The following is a 22622-nucleotide window of genomic DNA, read 5'->3' as shown; positions in this document are numbered from 1 at the left end:
TCGACCGCCTAGCCTCCCATAGCGATTTGATGGTGAAGCCGACAAGAAGAAGATGAGCAACACTGCAGCCAGTCATGCCCTGCACAGAGCAGCATGGGCTCCTTGAGGATATTGCTCCGCTTGATTGGACGCAGCTGGCGTGGCTTGGAGGAGTTGCAGGTAAGGCTGTGCCTCCGAACGGGCTGACCTCGCGTCTTCCACGGAATCAGGCCTTCGTTTCAAAGGCTAACCTACAGAGCGTTACGAAGCCATTCAGATTTCCATCGAGGTCCAAACCCATTAGAGTCATATTTCGCATACCAAATCAATCCAGCGTTCCACGCTCAGCGCTATTTCACACGCTTAACAGCCGAGCCTGCGAGCTTGAGGCGTCTACTTCTTCAGAGACCTCAACATGCCGTTCCCTTCAGATCATGCACGAAACTCTTCTGGATGGGGGCCTCAGTATGTAGGACGAGGTGTATTATCTAACAGGAATTCGACAGACTCCGGATACGCATCCAGCGTAAGGACACACGGACAACGCGGTTCAGATATCGAAGCGCCGATAAATTGGGGCGAGGGCGTTGATCAGCATGAGACTTCAGATTTTGGGACAATCAATCAGAACTTCAATATACCATTTTCTTTACATTATGTACCGCACAACGGTATTTCGACAGACTCTGGAAACGAATCGACCATAAGGATACACGGACAGGGCGAATGGAATAGGGAAGCGCGGACGGATCGGGGCCTGTTAGATGGCCATGAGCTTCGGGGAATTGGGACAATCGCCGAAGAGGTACCTGAAGACACTGACACAGCGAGCATATACTCAGATGTATCTGCCGTATTTGAGAACCAGATGGGTTATATAGATGAGATGGCAGACGAGCTTTTCAATGTCGCCCTACCCTACCATCACGTCGACGGTGTGATGCAGAATATTCTTGATACTCTTCCAGGTCTCTTGAAGAGCATGGCCCTGAGCATTGGCCATGGCTCATCTACACCGATGCACAGAGAGATAATGGTGTTTCTTCATAAGTATCGCAGGTAGGTTGATTTGGTGGCAGGAAGGTTGTTTAGAAGCTCACTGACCCGGCTTGTCTCTTCCCTAGAGATATTGCGACAGCATTCAGAGAGCGTCTAGTCCGAAATAACAGCGACGAAGAACATAAACGAGCCGGGAATACCATGTCGTTGGATGAGATTATAGGGCGTTGGCAACAAAAGGACGAAGTTTCTTGTAATTTGCCACTTGAAGTACCCAGACTGCGGGATGATTGTTATCAGGGCGACGATAAAGATACTGTTCCACCTCATACCGCCGAGCAAGAGAAGGAAAGTACGACACCTGCATGCGAAGTATCACGGCTAGAGTCATACCGATGTCTTGTTCATGGAGACCCAACATATGGCTGGCTGCTTTCAAAGATAAGAAATGAGTGCACCTTGTTTACGCCTGGACATAACGTTGCGAAGGAGATCAGAAGCGTTATACTCAAAATCCTGCCGGTTACACCGAAAGTTAGTCGTCAAAGTGGCACAGAAACTCTAACCGCGAGGTTCAAGGTAGACTGGGACGCGCATAGCTTTCTGCTGGAGCAAGGATACGAAGAGAGCCCGGAGAAGGCAATTCAACAGTCTCTCACTTTTACCGGGGTTGGGCGTCATGTACAGGCAGACAGCTGCAGCGAGTATATGCGCCGAACATGGCCTACTACAGGTGGAGCCATGGCTCAACTTCTCCAATACTTGGTATCTGGCGAGAATGGAGGCATTGGTATGTAACTCTATATTGCCTACAGTAGCTCATCTAACCTGTAAATGGACTTTAGTTGTTTTGGCGGATGGCACTTGGGTGAGAATCAGCAGAATTGGAGGGGTAGAAACCTACATTGGTGTCTATGGGACAGCGGCGCTTATTGCTGAAGTTGGTGAGCAGGTTGCATGGATTTCGAGTGCTCTTCGATCTGCACAGAACAAGAATATGCCAATGAGCCACAAGCCTTTCGTCAGGCTGATAACGCTCAAGCCCATACCTCGTGGATGGCTCGATTCTCTACGGTATGAGTTTGAGATTGGCACGGAGCAACATGAGATGGGTCCAATTGCTGGATCTTGCTGGCAGGGGCTAGTTGTGTGTCCAGCTGTTGTTGAGGGCTTCCCAATCCAACGCCGACCAGCCAACTGCCCACCTGGTCTTGAAATGCCGATTGGGATTATGGCTAGTCTGTTGGGAACCCGGAAAGTACATTGGTTCGACAATAGGGCCGTGTTAAAAGGATTCTCGACCTTGCTGATCCCAACGAGAGTAATCAACGACATAACCAGTTGGCATCTTATTCATTGTTGCGAAGATGAGCGCATATCGTACCTGCAGTCTCTGGCATTTCCAAGGTTGGTTACCCCAAAGAATTGTTTAGAGACGGCGCGGCATGTACTTGGGTGGTGCTCCGAGGTGAAGTTCTACGCTGGTGAGTGAAGCAGCCTTCCTTCAAATACATTCTTCTTAGATTGAGGTTAGGATCACAGGACGCGAATTACAAGGTGAACGATTCGAGACTCGCTCGACGAAGTGGCCTTAAGATCCTGAAAGATGTATCTTTGTCCTCCGACTACTCAATAACCGGAGGCTCAGCCTGCAGCTTAGGCCGAAAAGATGTTCGATTGCGACGCAATGGCTATGTCAATAAAATGAAATGGATCTCTGGGAAATACACAATGCTATGGGATACTAGCGATGAAAGAGGCTGGCTACTCAACGGGGCAAGCAGCCTGCTTCATCTCGTTAGAGCTTCTTTGGAGCGAGATAAAACTGATCCAGCTCTTGGCTCGATGTAATTTCTCAAAGACCATGATCTGGGCGAGGCTTCGCATACACATCACCCCGACTCTGCCTTGGAGGTTCTTCTCAACATTAAGAACTTGAATCTTAGGATCTACAATGTGGATGCCGAGGTTACGTTCAAAACTCGCGTCGAGGATCTTTACGATCAGATGGAAAAAATGTACGACTATCAAATTGCTGGTCTCCGGAATAACCCCTACAGCCCACGGTCGCTATTGGAGGGCTGGGACTTTGAGGATCTAATACTTGAGCGCGACCCAACCTATCCTCGCCATACCATACTGGATCCTGGTGGGCTGCCCTGGGTTGATTTTACCCGGTCGATAAATGCTATCACGATATTCGGGCGAGGCTTTGGGGAGATCATGAGGCCCGTGAATGCTTGTGAGAAAGGACACACACTGGAATCGAAGAAATCATACCTTGCGGCTAGCATCTCGGATATGAAGAAGATTATGTCTGCCAAAGGAGATCCATATGATCTACCAATGAGGCTGACGCACGATATCGTTTGGCATATTGACGAGGCGTCATTCCCCCCATGTCCATGTCAGACGCGCCAGCAAGAAGGTCATACGATGGTGGTCCAAACTCTTCTCCCTTCCACCCTAAGTGGTGAGCTACCCAGGTCACCCCCAAGGATCCTACACAGTAACGGGGCTGTCATTCTTGGCTTCAATGAAAGTCGCAAGTGGTATTGGAGGGACACTGGTCGCCCCTCCAGGACCCAAATGGAACCGGTCAATAATACGTCATATCAAACGGTCAACGGCACCGACTCTGAAGATAGTGGACTGGGGAATAGCTTAGGATCATCGTCGAGTATGACCACCGATGGTTGGACGAGCTCTATTATTCAGAACGACGACATAGAATCTGACGGGCAACCCACGGTTAACCCCAAAAGCCAGCAGCTTGAACCATGGTGCACATATCCTTCCACACACCATTATAAAGTGGGTATTGTGTGTGCTCTACATCGTGAGCTGTTGGCTGTTCGTGTCTTGTTCGACAAGCGACACCCGAACGTGAAAAAAATTGCAGACGAAGACCCAAATCATTATGTTTATGGCCGCATGGGAGAACATAACATTATTGCTGTTTGCCTACCCCATGGGGTGTACGGCACAAATGCAGCCGCAGATGTTGTATCGAATATGAGAAGAAGTTTTCCTTCACTGCAATATTGTCTCCTCGTTGGAGTAGGAGCTGGAGTGCCCTCGATAAGAAATGATATTCGCCTTGGGGATGTTGTCGTTAGCACTCCTTCCGGAAGGTACTCTGGTGTTCTTCCATATGATATGATCAAGAGTCTTGAAGCAGGGGCCTCGCAACTGAACGGGTATCTATGCCCACCACCACAGATATTGATGTGTGCGATCAGTGAACTGGAGTCTGATCCCGCGCGATCTTCTGCACCACTCGCAGACTTTTTGAAGCAGATACAGACATGCAAGCCAGAATACGGACACCCTGGTGTGGACAAGGACCAGCTCTTCGTACCTTCGTATACACATGTAGACGAACAGAACGCTTGCGAAAAATGCGATACCTCCCAATTAGTTCCGCGAGAGCCGCGCTTTTCCCTCCAGCCAAAGATCTTCTACGGCTTAATCGCCTCGGGGAACCGCTTGATGAGATCTGCTCACGAACGAGTCAAGCTCGGGAACGAGCACAATGTGCTCTGTTTCGAGATGGAAGGCGCAGGAATCATGAATAGCTTCCCTTGTTTGATCATCCGTGGAATATGTGACTACGCTGATTCTCACAAAAACAAGGCTTGGCAGAACTATGCATCTGCTGCCGCGGCAGCCTATGCAAAGTTGTTGCTCCTGTATGTCAGGGCGACGGACGATCCTGAGCGTGCATCGTCTATTGTTTACAATGATCGCCCTGGACCCTCAAGAAAAAGGGCCAGGTCACCGGGGGTCGAGGATACGGGACCGCTTGGCGAGAGACGACGTTCTGTTTGGCGGCCATGAAGAAAGTTGATCAGGAAGACAAGGAAATAAAGCGGACAATATGATTGCGTCAGATGGCCTTCTATACAAGAACACGTTTGCAATTCTATGTCCAATGGTCAATCTATAACTCTTCTTGAAAGTATCGCCTCTTCATCTATCATGGGACACAGAATAACGGCTATTGATCAACCGTGCGCCTAACAAAGTCTGTGAGGCCCCCAGCTGCCAAAACTATGTACCTGGGCTCCGAGTGATTTCGATTTCAACGAACCACCTGTTCTTCATGCCTAGTTTGAGTCTTGTCCACCTCTCCTTGGTCACCGACGTCGGCCTGCTCAACATCTTTCTGCGAAGGTTGAACGCTGTTTCCACCAAAGATGTCGTCCATATCTTCAAGCCTCTTACCCTTCGTCTCCTTAACGAAGAACAGTACCCACATGCCCATAACAAAGCAGAAGACACCGAACATAATGAAGGTGCGCCAGCCGATGTTGCTAATAGCAGAGGGAGTGAACTTTGTCACGACAAAGTTGAACAGCCACTGCGTGGCCGAGCCCATACCGACACCGTAGGCTCGCAGACGCGTTGGGAAGATTTCTGAAATATACACCCAGGGAATGGGACCCCAAGAGGCGGAGTAACTGCATTCAAATTAGCTTCCTTCTTCTGAGGTCTCTCGAAGAGAGAATCAGGGGCAGGACACAGCATGAACATACCTAATAACATAAAGGTAAATCATGACAATCATGGCGATACTTGCTGAACTGACTTTGCTGGTGTCTACAGGAGGATACGAGACCAGGACAGCACCCAGGATGAACATGAAGACGGCCATAGCCACTCCTCCTGTAACAAGAGACCACTTTCGGCCGAACCTGTCAATTCCGATGAGGAGGAAGAGACCAGTCGCAACGACCTTGACGACACCATAGATGCCGGTTGTGAACAGACTGGTATCAGTGGAAGTGACGCCAATGGTCTGGAAGAGCTGGGGTGCATAGTATCCAATACTGTTAGTCCCAGAGAACTGCTGCCAGAACATGATCAGAAAAGCATTGAGGAAACGCAGCCTGTTACCGGGCAGCAGGACCTCGCGCCAGGTGACACCTTCGGTAGAGCGGAGCTCCTCTTCGATCGATGCCCTAATCTCAGCCAGTTCCTGCTGCACCTCCTCGCTGTCAGGCTCAGCGTGCCGTGTAAATGCCAGAGAGATGGTAGCCTCCTCATGGCGACCCTGCTTCATCAGCCAGCGAGGTGACTCCTTGAGAAACCACAAGCCGATGAACATCAACCCGGCCGGGGCTAGCTGGAAACCGATTGGGATCCGCCATTGTTTTGTCGTCGGGGCAATGTTCTTCTCAACGCCATAACAAAGCCAGTATGACACCGTGACACCGATGACCAGAAACTCTTGGAACAACCCGGCAATACGACCTCGTACATCAGGGGGGCAGTTCTCTGAGACATAGATGGGTGTGATGGCGGACATGCCTCCGATACCGAAGCCGGCAATAACACGCCCTCCATAGATGTATGCAATGGTTCCCTTCCCACCTGTCTGCACAGCAGCTCCAATCATGAAGATGACGGACAAGACAAGAAGCGAATTCTTGCGGCCATATCGGTCGTTGGCGAAGGCAGCTGCGATGGCGCCAAAGAAACAGCCTGCTGTTAAGAGGGCGACGACGTTGGATGAAATCTCTGCTTGTTTGCTGCTGGCAAATCCGGTACTCCCCGATGGCATGTTGAAGTCGTCTTTGAAGCTGTCGAGGGCGAGCACGCTGCCCATTACTCCCGTGTCATAACCTATCGTAGCCTTCGTCAGCATGTGCTCGCATAAGGACTGGCACCGAGAAACCACGAGGAGTCACAGCCAAAACCGAGGGCTTCCCCTTCTGGATTAGGCCTTACCGAAAAGAAAAGAGCCCGTGTACGCCACGGCACTGAGCATATACACTCGGGAGTTCTTGAAGAAAGACATCTTGGCCACCGGTATCTGTTCCTTCAGGACAGAGCTACAACGATGCCAGAGGGTTATAGCGACCAGAAAGAACAGAAAGACCCAGCAGCAATAGTGAGAAAGAGTATTTGTACTCAACCATCGGCAAATGCCCCATCCAACGTCGCATACAACAAGCCGACCCGCCGACGGAGAAACCCACTCCACCAATGGCCATCCCCAGCCGCGGGCCGATCCACCTTCAATCTGGAGTCGGACTGGATCCGGGGGCCGGTGCCATGGGGACTGGGGACTCCGCCTGCGCTTACTCCGTGTTAGCTGGCTGTTGGAGTAGCCCTTACCCCGGGATATGGACGGAAAAATAACACGCCTGCCTCTGGTGACATCACGGGCTTCGCATAATCTCCCTGCGTTGGCTCGGTCGTGAGGACGCTGATACCCAGCTCGGAGGCCGGTGTACGCCCGAGCTGAGCCGGCTGCTTCCCTGCAAGCCGGATGTGGCGTGATCCGCCAGCGCTAGTTGGCTTGGTGAGTCTTGCTGTTGCTTGGGCTGCGCGTCTTACCCGTTATCTCCATTTAACCGAGGCGTGTCCCAGCTGATGAAGAACGTTCAGAGCACGATAATGAAATTGAGTATAGTTACTCGCTCTAATCCTCTTGGGCATGGCCTACCGCGGCCCATCCATACACCTTCGGAGAGATGGCGAAGCGTGACTGAAAGGCCCCATCCTGTGCTGTGTCTCGAATATGCCGGATGCTGAGGAGATGAGTTTCTAGAAGACAACTCATTATCAGAATCTGGCCACTGTCGGCTTTCAGATCACAAATTTTGCAGATCTATCGAGACTACTAATATCCAGATTTTATTTTTCTCAATGTCAATGGAAGCCTTACCAGTCATATCTTTATTGGGAACTTTTGCAGTTTACAAGGCCAAGTTACCAGAGCGCCCATATTCTGGTGGTCTCTCGTCATGCAAATGAGGGTAGACAGAGCTAATGAATCGAGCTTGAGATACCCCGGCTAGGAGAAGAATTGGGCCATCAATATTGCCCCATCCGAGGGTCCTTCCAGGTTTCATTCCAACTCTTCCAAAGCTCACAAACCTTTCAGATCCTGGACTTATTCAAGCTTCCTGCTTGACTCTCGTAAGGTCTATCACCTGCCGTTTCGATGTTTCCTACACCGGACAGAGGATTAAGTTAGGCGCCATCATATGTGTAGGCAGCCGCCGAGCAAGTTCTTTGTTCTTCAGAACATACATAAAGCTTCCCGCCCCCGGAAATTCTCAGCCAGATATGTTTTCACCATAAAGTCCCAATTGAAAGAATGGTTTCAAGCAATACCCGCACCCCGTTTTGGGACCCCCCAACTGCGAACTCCAAGTTAGTGCGCCCCCAAGCCTATTTTTGATTTGCGAGCTAACATCTCGAAAGTTTTTGCGAGGAAGTATGTAGTCAACGATTCAAAGTCAAGGCGTAGATACAGCGACCTGACCAGTCTCTCTATTGCTCAGGACTACCTCGTGACGAGGTACATCGCCGAGTTTATCAACAGCCTGAGCAACAGTGTCTACGGTAAGCACCACGCTTTCTTTGTTGCCTAGACGTTAGACTAGAACCTAACGAGCATCAACATAGTCATCTACGCGCTCTACGGGCTTTGCCAGCTATACAAAGAACGGAAACTTGCTGCTGCCCATGTCGTACCGTATCTGGGCCTCCTAGCTGTCGGCGTCTTCTCCGCCGCATTCCACGCGACGCCTAAATACCATACTCAAATGGGTATGTCATTGCCCGTTCACTTACAATAGGCTCTAGCCTAGCTTGCTCTGATTGTGGTCCATATACTCACTGCTACAGTCGACGACCTCTCAATGCTCCTCACCACAACACCAGTCCTCCATCGCGTCTTGACAGTCAACTGAAGTTACACCTCGTCGCTCCCCACAGCCCTCATACTATGCATACTCCTTATAAACATAGCAGCCTACCACATCGTAACGGATGAGCTCATCGTGCATCAAGTGTTCTTCGGTGTCTCGGTTACGATAATAGGTATCCGGACGATGCAGCTGATTCACAGGAGGACTATACAGGGCTCAGTTGCGAGGGCGCAGATTTGGGGGATGGCTCGGTTTGGAGCTCGTAAGTCCCTCGCTTTATTATATTCGCCGCTTTGGTTTCTGTGTGCTAAGTGCTAATACGCGGCTAGTAATTTTTCACATCGGATATTGGCTTTGGCTGATTGATAACTGGTTCTGCGGTTTCTTGCGGAGTCTGCGCGGGAGAGTTGGTCTGCCTTAGGCGTTTGTGTTGGAACTTCATGGGTGGTACGCTCTCTCTTTCCAATGCTATTTGTTTGCTTCCTTCAATAATTCAGGAAATCATACTAACTGATTGCAGGTGGCATATATGCACCGGAATCGGCGCGTATATCTTCATCGCTGTGATTGACCACCTTCTGTCTAGTAACGATCATAACGAAATTCCGATGGGTCCATTTGCTTGGCCTGCTCCGTGGGCTTCGCGGTCGGTATTTGCGGAGAAGACTGCAACTGTACGGGCTGAGAAGGAAGAGTGAATCAACTGGGTCGAGTTGGCTACTCATGGAGGCTCAGGGATCTATATTTGGCTTGCACAGTTCCGGTGGCTGTATACTCTATGGCCGTATAGCTGCTGTCATAATACTGTACTAATATCTTCAAAGAAAAGCGCATAATAAAAATAAAAAGTCTTTCACAGGCAGTTCTCTAATAGCGCCTGATCTCATGTGGGGGGTTTGGAGTATCGTTTTGATCGTCGGCTGTCCCCCGGCCAGGAGACCTTCTTTCCCCCACAACCCCACAAACGCACTAGATGCATCCTGCAGTCATGGACTCAGCAACAACTGATAGAGCTGGCCGCAGTGGCCTACGAACTTTTCTAGACCATGTTCTTCTTTTCCCTGCCCTCGCCCACTCCTCTAAGTCCCATTCCAACGTGACCAGTACCACCAGGGCAGTCTAGAATGTCTTCACCACCACCAAAGCAAGATATTCGCATTATAGTCGTCGGAGCTGGTACGTGTCATCTCAATCAATGACTCGAAAAGAAGCCAGAAATCCTGCTAATAAAAAGCCAGGCTTCGCTGGTCTCTCCACCGCAATATCCTGCCACCGCGCTGGGCTCTCCGTAACGGTCTACGAGCGCTTCCCGGCTCTAAAGCCATTAGGCGACATCATATCCTTCGGACGCAATGCAGGTCTGATATTCTCTCGGTGGGGCGATGTCGTTGAGCAGATGGTGCCCGTTAGCATTAACCTGCAGAAACACGGGTTCCGGATTCACAAGTATACGGGCGAACATGTTACGACGCAGAAGTCTGTGCCCTTTGATAAGAGTGCGCCGACTATTAATGGGCATCGTGGTGAGCTACATGAAATTCTGTTTGAGTATGCTAGAGCACTGGGGATTGAGTTTAGGTTGGGGTGTGCGGTAGACAGATATTTTGAGGATGGCGACGGGTCTGAGATTGTGTTTGAGGATGGAGAGAGGGTACGTGCTCTGTTATCATGTGGCTAAAGAACGGACTCGGCTCACTGACGGTGGGTATAGGTCTATGGCGACGTCGTGATTGGATGCGATGGCGTGCATAGCAAAGCGCGCGAACAAGTCCTGGGGTACGAGACCAAGCTGCAGTCGAGTGGTTATGCGATATACCGTGCTTGGTAGGTTCCTCCTTCGTTGCTTGTCTATGCGTTTACTGACTTCTTCTGTCTATGTGCAGGTTCTCCAACGAAGCCATCTTCGCCGATCCCATGACAAGACACCTCAGCGAAAACGGTGACACCTTCAACGGCTGGATCGGACCGGACGTGCATCTCCTCGTGTCTTCGCTAAAAGGCGGAAAGGACATCTGCTGGGTTCTCACGCACAAAGACGATTCCGAACTGACAGACCGCTGGTCCTTTCCCGGCTCTCTGGCAGACGTATATAAAATCCTAGAAGGCTGGGACCCTCTGTGCAAGCGAATCGTTTCCAAAACGCCTGTTGACTCTCTCATCGACTGGAAACTCATCTGGCAGGACCCTCTTCCAACGTGGGTAAGCATGGGCGGTAGAATTGCACTGGCCGGAGACTCGGCCCATGCGTTCTTGCCTACGTCCACGCAGGGGGCCACGCAGGCGCTTGAGGACGGGGTAACAATTGCGGTATGCTTAAAGTGGGCCGGTAAGGGAAGGGTGCGTGAGGCATTGAGGGCGTTCGAGAGTATTAGATATGACCGTGTCTGCAAAGTACAGGAAACAGGGAAGACAACCAGGGAGATATGGCACAAGGCAAGCTGGGATGAGGTCGAAAAGGACCCCAAGAGACTTGAGTTACCGAGGGAGAACTGGATACTGAACCATGATGCAGAGGCACATGCGGAAAGAGCGTGCGAGGAGATCTTTGGGGCTGGGCCTGGGAGGAAAAGTAGGATCTAGACGGGAAGTGGTTTCAAATGTTAGCCCATATACCTTCTCTTTTGGAACTACCTTGCATCCGTAAACACAGCACATCTCTTATCACTCTACTTTATCATCACGCTACTCAGAACTTTGAAAGAGCACAGCACTTTCTCGAGCGTCTGCACTTCTGTAGGTCAATCCACATCAGTACAAGTGTGAGCGAGTCGATCCCCCACAACGCTTCTCCTAGCATGTGGGGAACGTGCATCAGCCTGATGCTTTCTAGCAATGACAATCTGGGGAAGAGGTGGGGAGGCATATTACTGGGGTTCTTCAGAGCCTTCTAGTGGAAGCTCAAATACGTGCGGAGTCGCGTATAAGAACAGAACCCACTTGGTGTCTCCATCCCCGTCTCTTCTACTACCACTCTCTCCGATCTGCAATCATGGCGTTAGGCATATTGGAGCCCAGGGATAGCCACGAGGTCCCTGGCACAGTGGTATTGAGCCTTCAGACTTCCATTGAAACACCTACCGACCCCCTTCAGCCGGTCAAGAAGCATGACCATAGCCAAGGGCATGATCGGGGTATCATCCTGGTCCCCCAACCATCCGAGTCTTCCAATGACCCTCTCAATGCAAGTATCTAAGCTCTCCTTTTATCTCGAATCTGCCGCTAGACCCTATGGCTGACCATCCGTCATTGATACAGTGGCCCCAATGGTACCTATATCCAGCCTCCCTTCCTCACCATCCGTCGCCAACCACTCCTTCTAACCCACCCTAGGAAGAAGGACCTCATTCTTTCCATAATAAGCCTACAATCCGCCGTCGTCGGTGCCTACGGCCCCATGCTCGGCCCTGGGTTTGTCGAAATATCCTCCGAGCTCAACGTCTCCGTGAACGATATCTCACAAGCAACCTCATACCTCGTCCTCGCCTGCGGCCTCGGCCTTTTTATCAGTAACCCACTGGCCAAGTATCACGGAAAACGACCGGTCTACCTCGCCGCCGGGATCATTCTCTTTGCGGCGAGTATCTGGGGCGCGGCGACACAAAGCTATGGCTCTTTCCTGGGCAGTCGGCTTATAGGCGGGTTGGGCATGGGTCCTTATGAGGTAATCACTCCTTGTTTTGAGTTATACTGTAACTAATAAAGCGGTTGGTAATGATAGGTCCTTGTCCAATGCACTATTGGCGACATGTACTTCGTGCACGAACGAGCCACGCGGATCGCCTTCTGGAATCTCTTTCTTGTTGCGGGAATCAGCGCAGGCCCGATCGTCTCTGCGTACATCATTCAGTATGCCGGATATCGATGGACGTTCGGAGTCTGTGCTATATTCTTCTTTGTGCTCACCGTGGCATTCTTCTTCTTCGCGCCGGAGACGGCGTTTATTCGACCAGGGTCATCTTTGAGAGCACGGGAGACCGAGACAATGAGACCGAAAGTGCAGCTACACAGCCCTGAGGACAAGGACACGCAGTCCAGGCTGGAGGCCGGGGATATTGAGGAGATAGAAGACAGGGACAGCTCGATGCCGAATAGGCATGGACATCAGCCAAAGACTTCTGAGGACTCAGACTTAGCGTCTCCTCAACCTCAAGTCAAGGACACCTACTGGTCCTCCCTTCGCTTGTACAATGGCCGCTTCTCCAACGCCTCACTCCTGAAAATTATGACCCGGCCATTCATCCTGTACTTTACCCTCACCCAACCCTAACCGTCTCCACTGACCATGCCCCCTGCAGCTTTCTTTACCCCCCAATCTTTTGGGCATTCCTAACATGGGGAACTACTATAACATTCACTATTGCCTTTGGCTATGTCAACAGCCCAATTTTCACCGCACCCCCGTACAATATGAGCACGTCGCAGGTTGGTCTTACCAATATCTCGCCGCTTGTCCAATCAATCATCGCGGAAATAATATCTGGTCCAGCCTGCGACAGGATTGCGGTGGCACTTACCCGTCGAAATAACGGTGTCTACGAGCCCGAGTACCGCCTCGTCCTTATGGGCGCTGGGGTTATCTTGGGCGTCTGTGGATTCTATGGGTATGGGGCAACGGTGCACTATCAGACGCACTGGGCGGGACCTGTCATCACATACGGTATGGTCAACGCAAGTCTGGCGTTTGTGAGTACATGCGTCTTCGGGTTTATTGTGGATGTGTTTCAGGGCCAGACTGGATTGGGCGTTGGGGAGGAAGCATTCGTGGCGGTTAACGCAAGGAATTTTTTGAGCTTTGGGATTCTATATTTCATCAATAGCTGGCTGGAGAAGGACGGGGTGCTGAACGTCTTTGTGGTACTGGGGAGTCTGTTTGTCTTTACGACGGCGTTGACGGTGCCGCTTTGGTGAGTTGTACCCTCTTCGACCATCCATGGTTGGAGCTGGCTAATCTGGAAACGAAGGATATATGGAAAGAGAATTAGGGCAGGGATTCATCGAGTTGCGTGGCTGAAGGAGTATATGAGGGACTGATGGTCAAATGAAAGCATATTCCACAGTGCTGATATTGGGATGAGAGTAGTGATGATGATAGTTCATTAAGGAATGAGATACCTACACAACACGTTATCGTCTTCTAGTGTAGCCCATCATGGCAGAATCACCCAATCATCCCCGTGGCCCGATGCTGCTCATGTTCCAGTATCAGGTTCTTCAAATCCACCATTGCGGCCTCACCACATCTCGACGGGGCATATGGCTTATACCTACTACTGGCGCATGTAACACCAGACACTTGGCTGTGCTCTATTCTCTGCCGCTCCTCGATGTGTTTGATAAGAACATGCACGAGCAACCAGTACTCTGCAGCATTCTGGAAGAATCCAACTCGGCGCCAGGAGTTCGCAGGTCTCCCGAGATCCGGAGAGAGCATCTGCTCTTCCTCCTTTGGTAAACCAAAATTGTCCGTGAGTACATATCGCTGGTTCCATGCTACCTTCCAGGTGTGGATTGCGCGGCGCAGGGGAGTTAGGGCTGATGAGGATATGCTTAGAAGGGAATTTATCTGGAGGGTTTCGGAGACAATAGCTTTTTCATGACTCAAGTCAATATATTGCCGATCTCAGGTCTCCGAGAGGAAAAAGCACGTACCAGAACAGATAATCCAAAGATTTAAAATTCCCAAATGAGACATGTATGCTTGCACCCCAGAGCTAAGATCCGCATCCATGTCCCTACAAAGGATGACCTCGACAGCCTGACATAGTCGTATCCTATATTCCCACAGTGGGTGCGAGGTCCAGGTCTTGACTGCCTCGAAGCACTCATGTGCGGTAGTTGCTTGGAAACAAGCTTCGGGGCATGCCATATCCAGCGCCATCTCCTGAACCCGGGTTCGCGGAGGATAATTTGTGAATATCGTGAATCCTGTATCGTAGATGTAAATGAAGAGCATCGTCCTAGAGTGCTTTCTTAGAATACACTCTTGTCTTTCTCCAGGGTATTTTGGTGGCTGCTTACCGGATGCACTCTTCCGTTGCGATGAAGCTGTCCCAGCAAAAGTCACTCTCGTAGACCTGATCGAGGTTTCTATGCATTGTGCTGAAAAGGTTTAGGTCTCTCGCGAGCTGCATAGTTCATTGTCAGCAAGGTTTATTCAAATTACCTCCGCAACTAGGTGGGTTCACCGAAACAAGCATACTGAACCTCGCTCGACGAATCCTCCTCCGGCTAAAATGGCTTCCCTCGCTGATCTGGACAGTCGAAATACAGTACGCTGCCTGCAGAAGCCGAACAACATCACGGATGTTAATCGTCGCTCCATCAAGTAGCGCCACGTCGCCAAAGTAGCGATCGGCAAAAACAATCTCTTCGACGCTGTTTAGCCACAGTTTTGCATTGACGCGGTCATTCTGATTGGACGAGAAACAGGCACCTATGATGCACATTGCCGCAGCCAGGTGAACTGGAGCGTCGGTTATGGAGAACGTAGGCTTGTGGATGACGGGGTAATGCGGGTGCCATGCTGTCCAATAGATGGAGAGGAAACGGGATATATTCCTAGGGCTGAAGAAGCGCGCACAGTCTTTCTCCAGTTGAGGTTTCCATGTATGGGTAATTAGTGAGTGTTGGGAGACGTCCTTGATCTGCTGCACGATCTCGTTGGATACCTGGTTTAGGGCTGCTGCAGGTACAGTGTGAGGGAGTTCGTCAGAACACCCTATCTCATACGCTGAGCAGCCATACCGCATCTCAAGCGAAGCAGTCTCTCTGCTCGCTACCAGTGCCAGAAAATTGAAAGTATCGGCAGGGTCAATGTTCAAGCACGGGAGACCAAACCCGTTTGGCAGTGGTAATTCTCCCTGCGGGGACATGCGCTTTTGCTCATCTCGGTCGGCTACAGCGGGGTCGAACCAAAACTGGATCTCATCAAAGTTTATATTGATGTCGTGCCATGGCGTTTCGCTTGTTGGTGTTGGGGGCATGGCGAACTGGGTACCATTTATCCTTTGAAATTCCGTGGCGTTTGTGCTGGCGGCACTCATGATTTCAGGTTCGTCGGTTGAGCTGTGGGCTTCAATGTGGAGAAAGCTGGACTGGCTGAGATTCTTCAGTGACATATGCGTTGTAACAGAACTATCTTGTTGAGGCGTGTTTGTGCTTTGAGTGTACGGCGGGCTTTGTTGCTGTCCTATGAGGGACTCGTCTGTATAAGCTGAGGTTGAACCTCCAGGCAAGGACGCTGGTTTGTTTTGGCATTTGGAGAGATGGCGCTTCAGTACATCTCTGTATCGGAATGCATTTCGTTAGTCTATTCTCCAAGTTGAAGGATCTAGCATGCTTACTTGCGCATGAACTCCTTACCGCACTCTGGACATCTCACGGCCTGTCCTACGCCATCTGGCACCGATCAGAAATTTTGTCATTTGTATGGTAGTCAGATTGACATACGGGATCCCAGGTGTCGTTGCAGGTGCTCTGTCCGTGTAAATGTCTTGGAACAGTAGGGACACTGCGCCTTTCGTGCTTTTGCTCTTCGTGCTGTTGGCATGATCTTGTGTTCGCGTAGGAGTTTGGTGATTTGCGGACGGGACACGACATGCGCGAATATGCTCAAGAGAGCTGATGGCAATCAGACATTGCGGGGATAGGTATACCCCGCACAAAAGCTCAAAGTTCACGTATGTCACTGGCCCGACGAGTCAGTCCAGCTGTCTGAACAGATCCTTCCTCGATCTGGCCAAGCTAAGCTGGAAACCCGGCACCCCAGAGTTAGGGCTATTTGCCGAGATCTCCGGGCCCCAGACATACCCCGCAGCACTAGTCAACCGTCTGGCAGACAATCATCCGGGGTATTCTTTGACACGTTATGGCCGGTGTGGGATTGTATATGCCGCCACATGTGGATGTGGGGGACGAGATATACCTAGGGAGTTCTCCGTATTGTTGATCGCGCCCGTGATGTTGTCTGAGAGAGGGCAGTCCATAGGTCATCTTGTATAGTGTCACTGGGACACGTTGGCTCCCTTACCAGAGATTCAATCGTTCAGCAGCTCTAACCGGCGAATCTTGAAATGTCCCTTCTCCGCCCGCTTCGAAGCTGGCAACCCCCTTGGCCGCTTCCGCATCCTGGGTAAAAGTCACGTAGTATGAGATATGAGCATCGGGGACAACTGGTCAGATTTCACCCCAAGCAACTATCAAGACGAGCAATTCGAATTCTGAGTCGGCGAGTCGGTAGCCGCGCGTAGCAACCGTGATAAACCCATCCTGGGACAAAGTACGCGATTGCATATTGAACCGCCAAGTTCGCGGGAAAGATGAGGTATGGCAATGCGCTGCGTTTGTCTAGTCGGGACTCTCTGCATAAACTGTGAACGCTGGGTGGACATTATATGCGCGCACTGATGGGATGCGGCAAGCAAAGACGTCGTTTAGCAGCTATTTGGAAAGGCGGAACACCCTGCGATGATGGTTGAAGATGGAGATCCTTTGAATGGTCCGGGCCTCCGGTATGGCCATTGGTCGATGGGCGGCGGCAATTCCGTCGAGGGCGGCACTGAAAGCTCGTGACCGTGTAAAGCAGAGGGGGAACCCTAGTCTTCTGCGGCTATCAGCACGAGGATGAAGCAAAGTTGAATGAAGCGCTGGAGGTTGTGGCGGCCGAGCATGGAGTAGGCTCGGTAATGACTCTCGCACTTGCCTGAGCGATGGCCCAGGCCAAGGCGCCGGCTTTCTTTTCCGGTTGTTGAACGGACGAAGGAAGATCGAGCACCTGAAGGAGAATACCAACTCGTCGAGTATCTGGCTTACGCAAGCGCATATTATTTACCTGTGAGGGTGACACCTGACGGCGGAATTCTATTCTAGTGGGAGGGATTCGCGTTTATTGAATATCCGCATGCAGTTGGATATAAGATGTAGGTATCAATAGAAGCACGCTCGTTCATATCCTAGGCCCGTCCAGTCATTCCTTATTCCAAATTCATGTTCGCGCACTCGAAAAGCAGTCAGCGCCAAGCGGTTTTAGAGCCCTTAAAGCTTGCCAACTAGAGCCAGGATGCTTATTTCTTGTCGGAGGTATCGCTAGGAGGAGTGTAAACAGAGCCACCGTTTCCGTCGTTGTAGTAGGTGCTTCCGTCGGGGTTGGAGTAGTAGTAGGAGCCGTCTCTAAGACAAGCGTGTTAGGAACATGGTCACATGGCCTACTCGAGCAACTCTGAAATACTCAGGGCAGTGAAAGGGAGAAATGACGAACATGTTTGAATAGTGGAACGAATTCGAGCCATTGCCATAGTCACGAGTGCAGAAATGGTTGCCCTGCCAGATTCGAGCATTAGCGCTGTGTTATGGAGCTCGAGTGTGGTAGAGACAGCTTGTGTTGGGGTAGCTTACCCGGCTGTTGGTGCCAGAGCTGGTGATGGTGTAGCCTTTTCCTTCGGGCATTGTGGATAAATTGTTTAATGTTTCGTGTGTGTAACTGAGCTTGGTTATAGAGGATAAGAGAGGGCGGTAGCTGTGGAGAGGGGAAGAAGCAGAGAAAGGAAAGAGGGGTGGTGTTGTTTTGGTGAACAGCGGGAGGTGTACTGTTCCGGGGGGTGGGGGGAAGTTCGGTACGCCCGCCTCATTTGTGGCGGGGCTAAGCCGTGTAGAAATCGGAGATGAGAGAGGGTGAGTTGTTTTATCAAGTCTGGAGACTTGGAGGAGAGGGGACAAAAGCCGACCTGGTATTTGAAATTGTTTACCTTGCGCAGTAGCTCCAAGTCCGAGGAGTCAAGGAGGGGAAGAAACGTGTGCGGTCGCCGGCAACCTGTATGTGAGTTGAGCGTGCTCACCAGGTTATTTGACAAAGAAGTGTCCAGTAGGTCAAGATGACCAAGATCCAATGGCATTCCTGGTTCGTAAAATGGGACTCTATCACGCCAGAAACCAACAAAACCCATAACGGACGGCGCCAACCGCTTAGATACCTGTACCCATCCAAGATAGTCCAAATCCAAGCCCGAGTCCAGCACGCAGGGCGATGCAATATGTACAAAGGAAAGAAGAATTATCACGGCTGCATTCCGAGCAGACTCATCTGCCGCTTCATCGGACTACTTGATCCGGTGTCGCCGTCTTCACTTGGGCCGAGGCCGCTATCGGTGCCATTGTACCCAGCATCAGTGTCAATGTCCCATTCTTCGTCCTCATTTTCCTCATCTGCGGCGTCCAAAGAGCCATCGCCGCTATGCCAGCTCTTCTGGACTGCGCCGCGGGTATTCCAGCGGAGGGCCCGCTGAATACTCTGGAACCATTCGCCGTTGTTGGCGACGACAGTTGGGAATGGGTACTGACTCGCCTCGACAGTGACATAGTCACCCTGGCGGAGTTCGACGCGGCCTTTGCCGTCGAATGAGCAGTAAGCCGTCGACCGGGACCCTGCCGGGACAGCTATGCGGAGGAGGAGAGAATCGGAAAGGACCATGGGACGGAAGGATAGGGTATGAGGACAGATTGGTGTAAGGAGAATACCGGGAATAGAAGGGTGAATGAGAGAGCCGCCAGCGGACAGTGAGTATGCGGTGGAACCTGCAAATGTTAGTCTTTGAATGCCAGCATGGGCTGAGATGCTTACCTGTTGGGGTGGAGAAGATGCAGCCGTCGGCTTGGACAACGGTGAGTAGATCGTTGTCTGCGTACAGCTCTAAATTCGACACGTAGGGCGACGGCCCTCGGTCAATGACAAGCTCATTCAGCACTTCAAACTGCTCGCCTTCCTCCACTGCGCCGACTTCCGCACCCTTACTCCGGTCCTTTCGGAACACTGTGCAGGTAAATCGCATCCGAAGGTTGACTCTCATGCCGACATCCCCCATGACTCCATTCAAATGGGATTTGTAGTTTTCGAACTCAAAATTCGTCAGAAATCCTAGGCTCCCTAGAGAGAAACAGAGGACAGGCGGAACGATACGTTGAAACAGCCAGGAGGTGAAAAGCACAGTACCATCTCCACCCAATGTGAGTACGAGATCAAACTTCTCGGGAGACGTCCAACAGAGGTCCGGGGTCCAGTAGCGGACCATATGCTCGTACGCCGGGTTCTTTTGAGTGAGACCCTGGGCGTCAAATCGCTTTGAATGCCGTAGCTTAGCATCCACATACACATTCACGCCGAGGTCCCTTCCATACCGCGGAGTGGAGAGAAGCCACTCTGTCAGTTCCCTGGTCAAGTACACCAAACTATTATCACGCGCCTTGGTAACGATCATGACATTCCTGACCGCGCGCTTTATCGGCCGTCGCTGAAGTTGCTTAGAAACCTCCCGAACTCCAGTCGCCGTCTGTAAAAGACGAGAATGCGACAGCCACTCGTCGTCCGTTATCTCCTCCAGCACCTTTTGGAGATTCACCGCATCGTCAAACCGCTTGTGGAAGAAACATGGCGATTGCATGATAAGACGGGTAGAAGGAATGCTATCGGCGCCGAGCTGTAGATTCGAGAGAACGTCGGAGAGTTTCCGTGATGACGATGTGTGTGGACGGCGCTCTGTTTCCTCCGAGCTGGTGGGCGAGACCGGGCTTTGAAGACCAAAGGACGCCGCCAGCGGCATGTTGGAATTCGGGTTATTGCAGGATGATCGCGACGCGAGCGCTTTCATGATCGTCTGCCGGGGTATCAAGTCGCAGGAGAATGCTTTCCGACTATGCCGGGGCACGGAGGACGCAGCGCGGAGTGGGAAAGTAGACTGCGTGGACGAGGGCACCTGGTCTTCTCGCCCGCGCACAGGGTTCGTCAACGCGGCGTTTGGAGTAGGGCTGGAGAACTCGACAGAGGAGGCCCTGCGGCCGACTTCGTTCATGGATTGTGAAGGGTCTATGTGCAAGGCATAGTCGCGTAACAGGGAATCTCCGACGGTCTTCGACGTTGAGGGGGATGGGTCTGATAATGGTGGGGCTGCGGAGTCGGTCGTGGGTGTAGGTGAGCGCGGCGGTTCGGAGAGGTCCTGGGAATTTATTGAATCATTGCGAAAGCTCGGAGAAGCCATAGAACGATGAGTAAAGGTCGTATAAACCCGAAATTGGGAAAATGGTCGACGTGGGCGAGGTACTCGAGGTGTAATACGGCTAGCTGATGACGGAGGCTGACACGAAGAAGAAAATAACGGCACGCAAGCCGAGTTCGGACGTATCGGATGTAGGCCGGAGTTCAGTGGTGCGAAGGATAAGCTGACCAGAGCTTAGTGGACGATAAAACAAGAAATCAAAGGGATTGAGCGAGATGGAAGATTTAAGAAGGTTGAGTTCCTTTCAATCTGGAATCCCCCACATGGAAAAGGGCCGAACTCTCGCCAGCGGAGCGCTATCTACCGCAAGTACCGCTACAGCGTTTCCGCGGCAAGGACCACGGCAACAGCCTGGTCGCTACATGATGGGCACTCATTTTGCCTCAGTCAACTATTATCTGAACTCAGTTTTGCAGGAAGAGAATATGACAAATAACTCCGAGTAGTTGGTACAGGGAAATCGGTAACATTGTTCTCAAGCGCTTCAAAAGGCGGTTCTTTACTCCGGCCGATCTAACTACTAGCGGCGATGATTTGTCCTCATCCTAGCTGAGACCCCATCCACATGCGTTTCGCGAATTGAGGGAACATTCCAGTATCGAATCCCTTGGAAATGCAGTCTCTCATTTCTGATCTGACATGTCCGTGCCAGGTGGCCCGAAGGATAGGGTCGGCCTCTTCGGGTGCTTTAAGATACATCCCACGTCAGCCACCATCGCGCTTTGATAGCGTGCCCCCCCCCCCCCCCCCCCCCCGCATTTCAACCAAGTAATTCCAGTACCCAGCTCGATTTGTGCCACCAATCTGCGTTAGAGTGCCGAGTCGCCTGCTGATAGGCTGCGCGAGCTCCAATCATAGAGATGAGAGACACTCGTGGTTGTACCTGGCCCTCGGGCATGTGAAGCTAGATGCAGATACGAGGGTATCGTACGGAGGCTAGTATGGATGTGACGTAGAACCTGGTGGCAGCTAGCATGGTGTTAGAATGCCGTCGCGGGGTTGTTTGCCGTCGTAAGTTGGCACCAGCGTGCATCAGTCAAGCCGCGTCAGTTTTCCAGGCATAGTCGCGATGGATATGATCTTCAATTGTATCGCGTACAATGCCCTCGAGTGGTTGGCTCTCTGCGGTCTCGGCCATGGCCACATCGCCGTCAGAACCAAGAGCGGAGCTTTCATGGCAAATCGCTAGAGCACGCTGATAAACATCGTCCCAGGTATCAAATGTAAACGTGCCTTCGCTTTCGTTGAGCAGCAAATGCCCTTTCGATGTAAATGCTAGCGCGTGGAGAGAGGTGGCAGTCGTCGCTTGCTTGGCGGATGGCTCGCGAGTGATTTCGCCGGCAGAGTTGACGGCGAGGACAGTAGCAGATAGTGTGACCGACAGAGGAACGGAAGCCGAAATGAGCGCTAGGGTAGCAGTGTGGAGGAGGGCAGGAAGCAACGGCAGATACTATTACCAAGCATTAGTTAGCCATCGCGCTTTTGTGATATGTTTGCTGTCTTACCGATCCTCCTCTGCCAACGCTCTCTCCGCCCATTATAGCCAATGTGATAACAACCCCTCGCCTTGGGTATCCCTTTTCGCGCCCCAGAATCACTCGGCCCAACGCGGTTCTGAGAATGCCCTCCACATATCGTTCGCCAACTCCGCCAGGAGCGGTGCCCGGTTTTACGAAGACCTCGATGGTGGCCTCTTCTGGCTTCAGAGCATCGCGACGCCCAGGGAGTTCGATAGGGGCATTGACCGATCCTAAGATGTTTGAGCCAGTCGAGGGACATTTGTATGAAGCTGAGCCGTCAGCGCGGTCGAGGGGGTGAAGAACGGCAATTGGTCCACCCATGGTGCAAGTGTCCGCTTATTAAACGAATGTATTGGAATCAATTGCGTTCGCAGGTGTTGCGCAACAGACAGAGCTCTAGGCCGAGTAAAGAG

General features: G+C 51.5%; 9 protein-coding genes across 9 annotated transcripts; 4 read left to right on the top strand and 5 right to left on the bottom strand.

Annotated features, from left to right (window-relative positions):
* Nucleotides 1–74: 74 nt before the first annotated feature.
* On the top strand, nt 75–4951 carry BDW74DRAFT_185952 (uncharacterized protein; the record flags this gene model as incomplete). Its single annotated transcript, XM_073731157.1, has 6 exons — nt 75–444; nt 783–1038; nt 1104–1768; nt 1824–2462; nt 2513–2775; nt 2857–4951. 6 exons carry the CDS (start codon nt 75–77, stop codon nt 4816–4818), a joined length of 4155 nt encoding a protein of 1384 aa, XP_073582623.1. The 3' UTR covers nt 4819–4951.
* BDW74DRAFT_34974 (sugar porter family MFS transporter) lies at nt 4941–7378 on the bottom strand. The gene is made up of 3 exons (XM_073732587.1): nt 6712–7378; nt 5517–6606; nt 4941–5441 (listed from the first exon to the last, which is right to left on the bottom strand). The coding sequence occupies exons 1-3, from the start codon at nt 6779–6781 to the stop codon at nt 5063–5065; spliced, it is 1539 nt and encodes a 512-aa protein (XP_073582622.1). The 5' UTR covers nt 6782–7378; the 3' UTR covers nt 4941–5062.
* A 711-nt stretch (nt 7379–8089) lies between these two features.
* BDW74DRAFT_168734 (ceramidase) lies at nt 8090–9343 on the top strand (the record flags this gene model as incomplete). The annotated part of the gene is made up of 6 exons (XM_073726891.1): nt 8090–8149; nt 8277–8337; nt 8401–8544; nt 8713–8907; nt 8975–9017; nt 9166–9343. 6 exons carry the CDS (start codon nt 8090–8092, stop codon nt 9341–9343), a joined length of 681 nt encoding a protein of 226 aa, XP_073582621.1.
* A 426-nt stretch (nt 9344–9769) lies between these two features.
* BDW74DRAFT_185951 (uncharacterized protein) lies at nt 9770–11225 on the top strand (the record flags this gene model as incomplete). The annotated part of the gene is made up of 4 exons (XM_073731156.1): nt 9770–9821; nt 9884–10296; nt 10357–10469; nt 10529–11225. 4 exons carry the CDS (start codon nt 9770–9772, stop codon nt 11223–11225), a joined length of 1275 nt encoding a protein of 424 aa, XP_073582620.1.
* Nucleotides 11226–11634: 409 nt separating this feature from the next.
* On the top strand, nt 11635–13676 carry BDW74DRAFT_185950 (uncharacterized protein; the record flags this gene model as incomplete). Its single annotated transcript, XM_073731155.1, has 5 exons — nt 11635–11804; nt 11976–12306; nt 12364–12887; nt 12941–13549; nt 13607–13676. 5 exons carry the CDS (start codon nt 11635–11637, stop codon nt 13674–13676), a joined length of 1704 nt encoding a protein of 567 aa, XP_073582619.1.
* A 127-nt stretch (nt 13677–13803) lies between these two features.
* Nucleotides 13804–16194, bottom strand: BDW74DRAFT_185949 (fungal specific transcription factor domain-containing protein; the record flags this gene model as incomplete). The annotated part of the gene is made up of 6 exons (XM_073731154.1): nt 13804–14231; nt 14295–14602; nt 14664–14770; nt 14831–15929; nt 15989–16043; nt 16095–16194. The coding sequence occupies 6 exons, from the start codon at nt 16192–16194 to the stop codon at nt 13804–13806; spliced, it is 2097 nt and encodes a 698-aa protein (XP_073582618.1).
* Nucleotides 16195–17707: 1513 nt separating this feature from the next.
* On the bottom strand, nt 17708–18089 carry BDW74DRAFT_179476 (uncharacterized protein; the record flags this gene model as incomplete). The annotated part of the gene is made up of 3 exons (XM_073729477.1): nt 17708–17813; nt 17872–17963; nt 18039–18089. 3 exons carry the CDS (start codon nt 18087–18089, stop codon nt 17708–17710), a joined length of 249 nt encoding a protein of 82 aa, XP_073582617.1.
* A 303-nt stretch (nt 18090–18392) lies between these two features.
* On the bottom strand, nt 18393–20891 carry BDW74DRAFT_34913 (putative NAD+ kinase Utr1). The gene is made up of 2 exons (XM_073732585.1): nt 19261–20891; nt 18393–19214 (listed from the first exon to the last, which is right to left on the bottom strand). Exons 1-2 carry the CDS (start codon nt 20669–20671, stop codon nt 18697–18699), a joined length of 1929 nt encoding a protein of 642 aa, XP_073582616.1. The 5' UTR covers nt 20672–20891; the 3' UTR covers nt 18393–18696.
* A 552-nt stretch (nt 20892–21443) lies between these two features.
* BDW74DRAFT_34899 (putative exosome complex subunit Rrp46) lies at nt 21444–22620 on the bottom strand. The gene is made up of 2 exons (XM_073732584.1): nt 22195–22620; nt 21444–22139 (listed from the first exon to the last, which is right to left on the bottom strand). Exons 1-2 carry the CDS (start codon nt 22528–22530, stop codon nt 21726–21728), a joined length of 750 nt encoding a protein of 249 aa, XP_073582615.1. The 5' UTR covers nt 22531–22620; the 3' UTR covers nt 21444–21725.
* Between the last annotated feature and the right edge of the window lie 2 nt (nt 22621–22622).

The sequence above is a fragment of the Aspergillus multicolor genome (genome assembly GCF_047715735.1).
Source record: "Aspergillus multicolor strain CBS 133.54 unplaced genomic scaffold BDW74scaffold_17, whole genome shotgun sequence".
Taxonomy (NCBI): Eukaryota; Fungi; Ascomycota; class Eurotiomycetes; order Eurotiales; family Aspergillaceae; genus Aspergillus; species Aspergillus multicolor.
The sequence above is the reverse complement of the archived record's forward strand: the minus strand, read 5'-3'. Positions and strand labels throughout refer to the sequence as shown.

What these genes read in the sequence shown, in the direction of transcription:
- BDW74DRAFT_34913 (XM_073732585.1), bottom strand. Translation starts at nt 20,671, where the DNA reads ATGGCTTCTCCGAGCTTTCGCAATGATTCAATAAATTCCCAGGACCTC. An exon ending in CATCTTCTCCACCCCAACAG is followed by an intron (nt 19,215 to 19,260) that starts GTAAGCATCTCA and finishes TAACATTTGCAG; the next exon opens with GTTCCACCGCATACTCACTG.
- BDW74DRAFT_34974 (XM_073732587.1), bottom strand. Translation starts at nt 6,781, where the DNA reads ATGTCTTTCTTCAAGAACTCCCGAGTGTATATGCTCAGTGCCGTGGCG. An exon ending in CACGGGCTCTTTTCTTTTCG is followed by an intron (nt 6,607 to 6,711) that starts GTAAGGCCTAAT and finishes AGGCTACGATAG; the next exon opens with GTTATGACACGGGAGTAATG. An exon ending in ATTTACCTTTATGTTATTAG is followed by an intron (nt 5,442 to 5,516) that starts GTATGTTCATGC and finishes ATTTGAATGCAG; the next exon opens with TTACTCCGCCTCTTGGGGTC.
- BDW74DRAFT_34899 (XM_073732584.1), bottom strand. Translation starts at nt 22,530, where the DNA reads ATGGGTGGACCAATTGCCGTTCTTCACCCCCTCGACCGCGCTGACGGC. An exon ending in GCGTTGGCAGAGGAGGATCG is followed by an intron (nt 22,140 to 22,194) that starts GTAAGACAGCAA and finishes GCTTGGTAATAG; the next exon opens with TATCTGCCGTTGCTTCCTGC.